Genomic DNA, 11,589 nt, shown 5'->3' with positions numbered 1-11,589 from the left:
GCAAATCTCCGGCACGTCTCCGGCTATGCTGTACACAATTCCGAAGCACATTAGTCGTTGTGCTGATTCCATGTTGTCGGCTATAATCGGCACCCGTTTGACCAGCGTCCATACGCGCATACAATCATGGGACATGATAAGCGTGTCGGTATATCAACTGCCCAAACACCAAGCGTTAACTACAATCGTGAGGCAGAAAAGACAGCAACGTCTCTTGTTCCACTACTTCCTTTACATCTTATTGTTTCGTAGCTAAACTGCATCGTCTACAATGCCTAAACACATCGCCATCGCCGGTGCTGGTATTACAGGCCTCGCGTGTGCCTACCTGCTCTTGGAAGCTGGCAACAAAGTCACTATTGTAGCGCGAAACTTATATGGCGACAAGTCTACTGAATGGGCTAGTCCATGGTCAGTCAGCTGTGGCTTCGACTCTACCATGGCATGTCACTAATCTGGTCGACGTTTGCAGGGCAGGTGCCCTCCTAGCACCACATCCCAACACTGGTTTCAACGACCTCCAACTGGCGTCAATCAACTTCTACAGCCATCTTCTAGATACCGTCCCGGAAAGTGGAGTAAAGGTTAGCCACCTCTAAATCCGGTTAAACAGTTACTGAATCTAGAGTAAGAGGATTCGCATAACTGAATACTACGATGATAGATCCCGAACAGCCCCTGTGTGGTACAAGCCTTATATGCAAGACTTTCAAATGCTCCAAGAATCTCAGCTTCCGCCTGGCGTTACACTAGGCTACTCTTACAATGGACTCGTCGTCAACCCGAACGACATCCTCCCCTGGCTAACAATACAACTCCGGAATCGAGGAGTCAAGTTCATCCAAAAAGCTGTATCCTCTATGCAGGATCTACAAGACCTGACCGCAGCAGATATATCGGTAAACGCCAGCGGTATAGGTGCACGAGATCTTGCAAGTGACCCCACCGTCTACGGTGTCCGCGGTCAAACCATGTTTGTCGACTGCGCAACCTCTGGAACATCTTCTCTGCTTGACCAAGCCATCCTACATCAAGGCTCTCATTACACGTATTGCATTCCTCGCTCGTCAGATGGCGGCATCATCTTGGGTGGCGTCAGTCAACCGTCCAACACTCAGACTCAGCCAGACAGGAGTTTGCGACCGGACATTCTTGGACGCGTCAACATGATCACTAACAGGAAGTTCGACTGGGTTGATCTAAACAAGCACGGTGAGGATATCGTGGGGTTCCGACCTGCGAGAGAAGGCGGCCTGAGGTTGGAGAGAGAGGGTCACGTAGTGCACGCGTATGGCGTTGGTGGATTGGGGTATCTCTATGCTTTTGGGATTGCGCAAAGGGTGAAAGACCTTATCGAGGGAAGCGTGACGGCGAAGTTATGAGCGGGATACATGGCAACTATAGATGAAGCCTTTAACACGTCGAACGGATAGCACCACAATATAATTTCAAGCATATTAACCTCATCGTCACCGTACTAGTCGACAACCCCACCCATCCCAGGTAGTCTCAAAAGCTATCCAGATGGACACCCACACCCTTCTCCGCAGCTAAATCCATCAATGACTTCCCAATTGCGATATCCATGATACCTACTCCAACGCTCTTATATACCACAAATCCTTCCTCAAGCCACTTCTGTACACCTTCATCCTTTCTCAACCCGTCCATCTTCCCCACCTCGAGCATCTGTTCTGGTTTCAATCCAGCGGCCACCAACTCGCCAGCCTCATCCATGCATCCCTTGATACTATCGACTGTGATAGACCCCTGGTGCACTTGAGACGCAAAAGGGCCTGAAGGGTTGGAGATATGCTTAAGCAGTTCGGGGTCAATCTCCTGCATGTCCAGACGATAGGAGCCGATCGCGGAGATGAACCGGGATTTACTAAGACCAGAGTCGGACAAAAGGTATGAGGCAGGGAACAAGGGAGATGTGCTAGGTGTCGTGCAAAACATGACATCTGCTTCGGTAATCAAGTCTTCCAAATCATTCTCCTTCTCTTCAAAAACTTCCATCTTGATATGGGACCCCACTTTCGACTGTGTGAGTGAGTCTACTAGGTCCTTTGCTCTTGCAGTGGATCGGTTCACAATCGTGATCTTTCGGATGTCGTCCCCTTTAAAAAGAATAGCAAGGCGTATGTGCCACTCCGCCTGCTTCCCCGCTCCAAATACAATGATGTTTTCTGTCTTCTTCCGGTACCGATACAACAACATACTACCCAGCGACGTCCTAAATGCCGTCAACTCAGCTGCGTTTAACACGCCTACAGCCTGACCCAGCTCATCGCAAATGGTAAGGACACTTCGCAATGCAGGCTTGGGCTTCTCTCCAGGCGGAGGCGTCTGAGACGGTGCGACACCGACTATCTTTACGCCGATAGATGATGGTGTCGTTGCGGGCATGAAGAGGCTGACTTGACCATTTGGTCGAGTAACGTTGGCGCGGTGTGGTTGGTAAGGAAGTTCATCGTTGCAAGAGTATTGGATAAGAGCTTGGTTGAGAGCAGACGCTAATTCTTGGACATCAGATTGAGAGATGTTGTGAAGGAGGGTCTGAACGTCAGCGTCGGAGAGGACGGTGAAAGTCATGGTGCTTGACAGAAGGGCCGAATCTAGCGAGACCGTCGGTTTGATATCGTCCGGTTGGTCACTTCCTTTGCGCTTGATGACCTTTGGACTCTTTTAGTGACAGAGATCTGACTCCTAGTTGTCTTCCGTTGTTCACCCGATTTCGGTGTGCTTCCCTGTTGCCTGGTATCGATTTCCCCGCTATACGCGGAGATACCTGCCTGCGGGTATTGTCGGCCCACTGGCCCCACCATACTCAGGTACCTTGGACAGTGGGCAGCAAATGAACAGTTCGGCATCACACCGTACGAGTGATGTCCAACATCAAGATGCGCAGATACCTAAGTCTTTGTTAGCACAACTTGTCGCGATTTTTGTATCTTATATCTTACTCAGACGCACTCTTGTTGCTATAGCTACTCGTTGTTAGGCTGATAATTGGTAGTACGTTTGCTATCCAACCGCCTGTTTGGCAACAGCACTTCCTCGACTCATGGCTGCCATTGTGGCCATGTGCGATGTGACTGGGTTATAGGGGAAGTTGGTTCTTCCTGGTCAGAACGAGGGTTGATGTCACCCAATCTACGAAACACATCCCCACAACTCTTTCGTCGGATATATCCCAAGCGTGGGGTACCAACTGGTTCTGAAACTGATTTCTGAAGTATCAAGCTCCCATCTACACTACCCGGCGCTTCTGGTGAGTGAGTGACTAGCATATCATCCTTGATCATGTCAAGAAAGTTGCTATAGTCTCCTGTGCAGCGATGATGTTCCCGCAGCTCTTCAATCACCTATGATAGGTTAGTGGTAGTGAGGTCTGAACAGCTAAATCCAAGGCCGCTCCGCAATATTTCCAAAGGGTGGTTCGGGCATGGATAATAATAACACGTGGATATGGAGATCTCAGGCTTACCTTGAGGACCGCTGGCTTCACGTCGGCTGTTTTCTCCCCGTCTCTCTCGACTATCGTGAAGAAAGTGTCTGTTCGCATGTTCGCCATACGAGGATCAGGTGCCAACCGCTGCTCGCCAAACCTTTGGACTAGTCTGTAACCACCAAAATACCAAGCAACAAATTCCAGGTATACGCATCCGAGGGCCCAAACATCGCAAGCAGTAGTAAGCTTGCCGTCAAGATCACTCTCTGGTGACCGATAGGTAGGCGAATTCGGCAATTTACCAGTTTTCTGGGTATCCCACATGTTCTCTGTATTGAACCGAGTCACTCCAAAGTCGGTAATTTTCAGGACTCCATGACCACCCGTAGTCTGGGAATCTGGATACCAGAGGATATTCTGTGGTTTCAGATCACCATGACGGCCAAACAGATTCCTGGTCGAACGATCGGCATCTGCACTACCAGTGTAGGTGGCTTGGTGTCTATCTGTCTCAGTCCTGCTGGAAAGTTTGAAAGCGTCAAGGATAGACGTCCCGGAGAATGTCGCATAACGATGGACGCTGTTGAGTCCATCTGCAAGCCCTCGACATTGCTCTATTACCCATGCACCTGTCTGGTCATGTTCTGGGGGCGCCTCTTGACGTCGCTTCCAATAATCGAAAAGATCGGCATCGGCCCATGGGAAAATAAAATGGTATGCTGCGCCTTGCTTATAGGTGGCTAGTAAAGTGATGAGGTGAGCATGAGCATGCTTGCCGGCACTGAGTCTTCTCAGAACAGCAACCTCCTGGCGAAAGGCTCTGTCATCTTTTGACTTCAATGTCTTGACTGCATAAATGTTGAGGCCACCCTAGTTTGCGAGATCTGTTAGTTATTTTGCATCACAGTCAGGTGTAGTCAAAACTCACTTTCGGTTGACATAAGTTATGATGGTCAGGATGGATCTTGGCTTTAAATACCTTGCTAGAGCCCCCCTCTTTCGCGATAGTTGTTTCCGGGAGGAATGGTAAGATCGATTCACACTCGAAGTCGTCATGTGGAACAATCCCATCGGATCCGAAAAAAACAGGCGCAAGTACTGACCACTGTCGGTCCAGAAACTCATCGGCATCTTCTGGTCTTGTGAACTTTATGTTGGGAGAACCAGGTGTGTTTCGACTAGTCAATGTAGCTGACCGATCAAATCTACCCAGGTGCTGAGCCTTTTTAAAGGGAAGTTGGTCATCGCAAAGCCCGGCCTTGACAAACAGTCGGATCTTAGAAGGTCGTTTCATGAGATATAGTATTGCAAGTATCTTCCTGTATGACTCGTAATTCTTGGAAACGACTGGAGCTTTCAACATTCTGGACGGCTTGCCAATGGACTTGTTTGACTTGGAGAGTTCAGCTTGGATAACTTCATCTCGCACGATATCTCGGATTTGCGACTCTGGTATAAACTTCTGTTGGCGATAGGAGGTTTGTGAAGCTTGCTGAAGCTTCCTGGTCATTGGGTGAGGATCTTGGAGTCGTAATCTTCCCAACCATCTTTGAGCCAACACGACTGCTGTAAAGGTGCCAGAATCGGGCTGCGCATGCCGTTGCTTGACGAATGAGTCTTTTCTTTGCTCTATCTTCTCTGTTGTTCCCCTAGCAATGTTGAAATCTCTGACTTCCTTGGTGTAGCCATCGGCGACAGACTGAGCAGTCTTTAGACTGCTTGAACTCCAGCGTAAGCTAGTGGCACCAGATGGACGATGTGCCAAGTCTCCTAATGGTCTCGTTAGAGGGCGGAACTTAGCATATGCGTATGTATCCGAACCTTGACTAAACAAAGGCACACTCAATGGGCGGGCCTTTGGCTGTGGGTCTATGTGACTGCGTCAGCCATTGAGCCTGAAACTTGTTGCACTAATAACGCACCTCGAGTAGCGGTTCCGGTGGGGTTGTCTACCCGGTGAGTTCGCTCTTTGTTGCTTGTGGACGCGCTTGCTGACGCACGTCTGCTGCGTGGCACTGGATTCAGCAATCTTTCCTGGAGTTTCTGGCCTAACGGGTACATTAGAGCGGTGTTCAGAATTTGTGGCCGAGCATGACGACCAACGAATCCTAAGGCAAGGAAAACACTGGAGCAACAAACATGTCAACAAATCGAGTTGATCTCCTAACCTTAAAGCTTCCTCAGGCATAGCACTTCTCGAAGAAGCGATTGGGTGTGGGGTCCAAGATTGCGGGATTGCGATACCCCTGCAGGTGGCACAGGCTCAAATTTGCATGACCACAATATGACCATTCTTCATGATGCCGCTAATTCATACACTGAGCGAACTAACCCCCAGTTCTCCCTATGCCCCAATATACCGGTCTGATCCCTCTACTGGCAAGGTCATAGCGCGCGGTCTTAGAATCCGACTGCCTCACTCGTAGTGACTGAGAACATCTGAGGCCAGAGTACGAGATAAAAGCCATTCGCTTCAACCTGTCAGCTGCCGCCACACTTGGGGCTATGTTAGGTAAAATGTCCATACCTCGGGTTGCCTGGTTCACAAGACTGGTGAAGCTGAAAGAGACAGACGGGTGACATCTACGCCTTCAACATGCCTCAGCCGCTAACGGAGTTGGTGTACTGGGTACAAGTGTGATTGGTGCTTGATGTACGCCGGATTTGAGTAACAACGCCATGTCAACAAAGAGCTCAGCCTACCGGGCAACAGAGCGCTGAGTATAACAGCGCGTTCAGGGCAACTCTTACAATCTGACGACATGTATCTTCGTCTTTAAGCTTCCGTTCAAACGATGACTGCTCTTAAGAAGTTCTTGCCTTTCGCTAATTCCCCAACGAAAAAACGAACATTTTCGGACCCAGAGCAATCGGCGCATCCCAGCGGAAGCAGCGTTCAACCAATTGACGTCATGGACATAGACCCAGGAAAGTTGATGGACAAGCTAAGACTGAAGTTTGGATCGGAGTTCGAGATTCATGTGGGTAGACGCCTACAGAACGGCGAAGTTGGAGTTTACTAATCCTAAACACCAGATGATGCATAATGTGTACTGTATCAAAGCGCCTGGGCTGCTTACAGCGGTAAGTTCGATGATCTTAGTTCATGCCCACAGCCGCCCTGTCTAACGTTGCATAGGACGATATCGAGGAGTGCCGATAACAGATACCAATTACAGATACTTAGAGCTCGCGGATACTGTATAGATGTGCAAAGCATGGCGAACGTTGCAGTCGTTCAATTTCTCGTCTGATCGAATCGCATCCGGGTGTGCTGCGATGATCTTGGGAAGGTGGGAAGGTGGGAAGGAGGAGCAGCGGGTCGCAGCACTGGAGATGTCAGGGGACAGCGCTAAGTACGGAGGCGAAGTGGGGCAGTGCCTGGGTTGCGAGGTGCGAGGCTAATCTCACCCGAACGTCTTCACCTGATAATGATCTTGTGTTCATGGTACCTAGGATACACGGCCGTGTATACTGCTGTATCTGTTAGCCCTGCTCTAGCACAACATCAAGCACGATTGCGAAATGTCACGCGATCTTATGACATATTACTTGCTACCAGAATGGGGCCAAAAACGCCACCCCCCACGTTTCGCGCCCCAGCGTTGCTATCTGCTGCAACGCTGCAGGCTCGATTGGAAGTACTGGAAGCGAATGCAGGTTGTTCGCAATATCGGCATACCCCTAAGATGGGTGTTGAAACATTGTGCGCTTTGCTGCGCCTCTTCACGATGCATCGGCTGTGTTTCCCGTTGAATTGTTCAGTTGGATGAAGGGAGTTTGCCTGGTTGCCTACTTGGACGTCGTCGAAGGACTCATTTGCATGTTGTCACATCAAATACAGACCCCCTCCTCGGCTATGTATTGGAGGCCGACCGAGCACTTTCGCGTGTCTCGTCTCTGTTTACCAGGCCTTAGTTCAGCCGCAGCCTCAGATCATCAGCTGGAAACACCCGTATCAACCTCCGCCCACTTCACCCTTATCAACAGATATTACAGGGTTCAATTTTTCCTACGCCAACTCGTCATTATATCCGTTTCCTGATCATGGCCGACAGCGATTCTTCAGACGAAGAAGAAACAAAGGAGCAATGTTTCAGGAAATCGCTGTCCTTTGCCCAAAAGAAAAGCACATTCGAGAGAACCTGTTGTTATTTTATTCCTGAAGGAGTCTTGAGCGGATTGGTTACAGTGCAAACAATCAAGGACGTGTTGCACATCGCGAATCCAACTCCAGCAGAAGATGAGTTGATCGACTTCGTCAAGACACGAGCATTGAAGGTTTTCGCGATAGCCCTATGGGCTAAAGTGGAAAACCCTAAGAGAATGATGGCCTATTTCAAATCGAAGAATTTGGATGACAACGACCTGCCAATCACCGATCATAACAGTATTTGGTCCAAAAGGTCATGGTACAACGATCTCATTGAGCACCAATGGAGATTTTACGCGGCTACTTTCTCAACCGCCAAATACAATCTCGACCTTGAAGAGTCCTGTATACTTCCTTTTATATCAAAAGGTGGCGATGACGGACGAGGCTCATTTGGTGTGGTTTCGAAATATTTAGTCCATCGAAATCATATGGAACCAGTACGGCCCTTGATACTACACATGTCTTCGCGCGAAATCCGCTGACATAGACAGGCACTTCAAGATGACTCGTATTTCGCTGTAAAAGAGATCCAGGCTACGGAAGATGCTCAAGAAGTAGCTGAACATTGGGAAAAGGAAGTCAAGGCCCTGAGAACGATGAACAGATTGGACCAAGAGCATATAGTCCGTTTCATCACAGCGTTTCGGCGTCGTAGACAATATGGAGGAGACGAACATTACCTAATGTTCGAATGGGCAGATGGCGGTAACCTTCGCAATCTCTGGAAGAATATGCCTTCACCCACTTTGACCGCGCCGTTAGTCAAAGACGTCATAAAACAAGTTCTAGGACTTGCTAAAGCACTCGACGCCGCTCACAACCTGAACGCGACTGGTGCTTCGTACCGACATGGCGATCTCAAACCCGAGAATATCCTCGTTTTCAACAAAGGTGGATTGATCGGCACTCTCAAGATCGGTGACTGGGGCGAAGCTAGAGAACATGGCCAAGCCACTGAGATGCGTCCTAGCAAGACTACAGCAAAATACGGAACCCGTCGTTATGAGGCACCAGAGGTCGAAACTGGTGTTACTGCCAAGTGGTTAGGCCAGTCAACAAAGCGACGTTCACGATTGTATGATATCTGGGCAATGGGCTGCATCACGTTGGAACTCACTATATGGCTTCTCTACGGAGCCGAGGGTCTCGGCCGTTTCGATCGTGAGTTGGGCTTCGGTAGCTTCTACCAGACCAGTGTCGTGAACGGGAGAAAGGTGGCCCAGGTACATGATGCTGCTGTACGCTGGATGGACCAAATGGCAGAAGATTCCAGGTGTCAGGTAGGCAGTACAGCGATCGGTGATCTTTTGGAGCTGGTACGAACAGCTTTGCTAGTTGTGAAGCTTCCACGAAGGCTTGGCACGACCCTTTCTGACATCCCTGAAAGATCGCGCACAGATTCATTTATAGATTCTGGCATGAACGCAACCAGGGTAACGCCGCAAGATACTGTCTCTGAAGAAAGTGCCATCGACTCCACTGTACAGCCTGCAATAGACATTCCTTCTTTCAGCTTCACTCCTGCGGAACCCGAACCCGACAAAATCCCTGTACAGCCAGAACCTGAATCCCGAGGGCCTGCTCGCTGTCTCGCAACTGATTTCCGCACTCGTATTGAGACGATTAATGGAGAAGACGAAGATGAAAGCTATTGGTACGCGCAACCTCTCGACCAGCACAGGCCGGGAGACCTCAAAGGATCATTTTCGCTTTCCGCTCTGTCACCCTTGTTATCAGATTGCGACTCAGGAGAAGGTTGCCAAGCACAAGATCGTGAAGTATCAATACAGAATGGAGTAAGTTCTTAACCCCGAAGCATATCGGCTCAGTCTAACTAACATGGCTCTCCAAAGAATGATTATGGAACTCCAGAGCTCGATGAAAACGACTGGAAGTACCAATCCGGCAACGAATTTGCGTCTGCTATGTTCGAATCTCTACAGCACTCGGATACACTCGAGTCGTCTGATCGCACTGTATCAAACCGCCTCTGTGACCAATGCTTACAATTCCGCGACGAAGTCTCCAGTCCAGGGTTTGCGATCTCATACGAAACACACCCTCTTAGAGCAAGCGCCAGCGAGAGGAAGTGCGACCTGTGCAACCTCCTATGGCAAGTTGTTATTCAAAACGGTCGAGTAGATTCGCAGGCTGTCAAGTTCGAACGGACAGGACCTTTCTTGAGACTGGAGAGCACTGGCCCTCGTATATTGTCCATCGTACGAGATCCTGAGCAAATGCTGCCACCAACGAGCGAGTTTCAGACTGGATTTGTTAGACTTCCAGAGGCTGGGCAATCTACACATATGGAGGTCATCAAGTACTGGCTCAACGACTGCGATAGACAACACACATGTAAGCCGCTTGGACTCGCTGCCGATGGAGATAAGGTTAGGTTGCCAACAAGGTTGATCGACGTCGGACAATCTGAAGACAACACTGTTCGACTATGGGCCACGACTCCGAGAGATTCTGGCGAGTGGATCGCGTTATCGCATCGATGGGGATCTCAGCATCTCTCGACTACGACCAAAACCCTGAAGTCACATCTCAACAGCATCGATCTGAATAGCCTTCCGTCCACTTTCAAAGACGCCGTGACAGTGACTCGTGCTTTGGGTCGTCGCTACCTATGGATTGATTCTCTTTGTGTCATCCAAGGTCCGGATGGCGACTTTAAAACCGAAGCGAAACGAATGGAAGACGTCTACAGTGGTGCATACTGTGTGATTGCTGCGAGCTGCGCAACTAACCATTTTTCAGGATTTCTCAAGCAGCGCAAGGGCCGAAATTATGTCGGGTTAAGTCCCGAAGGCAAGGGCCAAACACCTTTCTATGTGTGCCAAACCATCGACAATTTCAAGGACCATGTACTCGATGGGGAACTGAACCGTCGCGGCTGGGTTTATCAAGAGCATGCTTTGGCTCGTCGAACCCTCTTTTTCACCGAACACCAGACATACTTCGAATGTAGGGATGGCGTACGTTGCGAAACCTCTACAAAATTGAGCAAGTAAGTAAATATGCCACACGCCATCGCTTGATGTTTGATGGGCTGATTGAGGACCACAGTAAGCTTGCTGCCTTTCTAGGAGATCCGGACTTCCCACACATCCTCTACAACGCGAGTCAAGGCGAGAAGATTTTGCGATACCAAGAACTTTACCGCGAATACTCCCGCCTGGGTCTTTCGGAGCCATATGACCGACCAACCGCTATTGATGGGCTTCAACAACGCCTCCTCCGCACAATGCGAGTAAGCGGCGGCTTTGGTGTCTTCGATGAAGGAGTAACGCGTGGCCTCCTCAGAAGGAGTCTTCTCTGGCGTCGCGGTATCGACACCCCAAGTTTGAGTCGCATTCACTTCCCCCCACAGAGCGTTGTGTCTACTGTACCATCGTGGTCATGGATGGCATACACTGGCGGAATCGACTATTTACAGCCTGACTTCGGATGCTATGAGTGGGAGGACCTGCAATCACCGTGGTCACCAAAAACCCCTACCAACGTATCCAGCACTGACTACAACCTGGCAAATATAGCGCTTGAAGCTATAGCGCGGGAGTACGATCTCGGTGCTGCGGTACAGGGCGAGGGCGAACTGATCTTCGATACGCCGAACGGGTCAGCGAAACCAGATACATTGTGCGTTGTGCTTGGCAAGGCGAAAGGCAGCCCCTCACCTGAGACACAGAGACACTACATACTGATGATTGCAGCACAGAGAGGGCGGGCTGGAAGCAGGGTATACGAGCGGGTGGGAACGGGTTTTTTGCCGGGAAAGTGTATCTCGCCTAGTGGGTTCAAAGTGAAAATCCAGTAACGATGGGTATCTTATTGTAGTCTTTCCGCAACGTCTAATGCAATGCTCGGTTTTAGAGTATCTTCATAAATTCTCATTGCGTCTACTGGTATACGTGCTATTGAATGTAAATGCGTCGTATCAAGATGAAAGCCGTTCATAACTGGATACCAAATA

At 49.6% G+C, this 11,589-nt stretch overlaps 4 protein-coding genes across 4 annotated transcripts; 3 read left to right on the top strand and 1 right to left on the bottom strand.

Annotated features, from left to right (window-relative positions):
- Window positions 1-271: 271 nt before the first annotated feature.
- Window positions 272-1,382, top strand: GT037_002232 (uncharacterized protein; the record flags this gene model as incomplete). The annotated part of the gene is made up of 3 exons (XM_038927279.1): window positions 272-411; window positions 473-584; window positions 627-1,382. 3 exons carry the CDS (start codon window positions 272-274, stop codon window positions 1,380-1,382), a joined length of 1,008 nt encoding a protein of 335 aa, XP_038790571.1.
- A 127-nt stretch (window positions 1,383-1,509) lies between these two features.
- Window positions 1,510-5,515, bottom strand: GT037_002231 (uncharacterized protein; the record flags this gene model as incomplete). Its single annotated transcript, XM_038927278.1, has 5 exons — window positions 1,510-2,676; window positions 3,228-3,368; window positions 3,491-4,324; window positions 4,383-5,323; window positions 5,377-5,515. 5 exons carry the CDS (start codon window positions 5,513-5,515, stop codon window positions 1,510-1,512), a joined length of 3,222 nt encoding a protein of 1,073 aa, XP_038790570.1.
- A 734-nt stretch (window positions 5,516-6,249) lies between these two features.
- GT037_002230 (uncharacterized protein) lies at window positions 6,250-6,617 on the top strand (the record flags this gene model as incomplete). Its single annotated transcript, XM_038927277.1, has 3 exons — window positions 6,250-6,435; window positions 6,491-6,538; window positions 6,594-6,617. The coding sequence occupies 3 exons, from the start codon at window positions 6,250-6,252 to the stop codon at window positions 6,615-6,617; spliced, it is 258 nt and encodes an 85-aa protein (XP_038790569.1).
- Window positions 6,618-7,501: 884 nt separating this feature from the next.
- Window positions 7,502-11,433, top strand: GT037_002229 (uncharacterized protein; the record flags this gene model as incomplete). Its single annotated transcript, XM_038927276.1, has 5 exons — window positions 7,502-8,047; window positions 8,102-9,406; window positions 9,464-10,325; window positions 10,374-10,623; window positions 10,683-11,433. The coding sequence occupies 5 exons, from the start codon at window positions 7,502-7,504 to the stop codon at window positions 11,431-11,433; spliced, it is 3,714 nt and encodes a 1,237-aa protein (XP_038790568.1).
- Between the last annotated feature and the right edge of the window lie 156 nt (window positions 11,434-11,589).

The sequence above is a fragment of the Alternaria burnsii genome (assembly GCF_013036055.1).
Source record: "Alternaria burnsii strain CBS107.38 chromosome Unknown 750, whole genome shotgun sequence".
NCBI classification, from domain to species: Eukaryota; Fungi; Ascomycota; class Dothideomycetes; order Pleosporales; family Pleosporaceae; genus Alternaria; species Alternaria burnsii.
The sequence above is the reverse complement of the archived record's forward strand: the minus strand, read 5'-3'. Positions and strand labels throughout refer to the sequence as shown.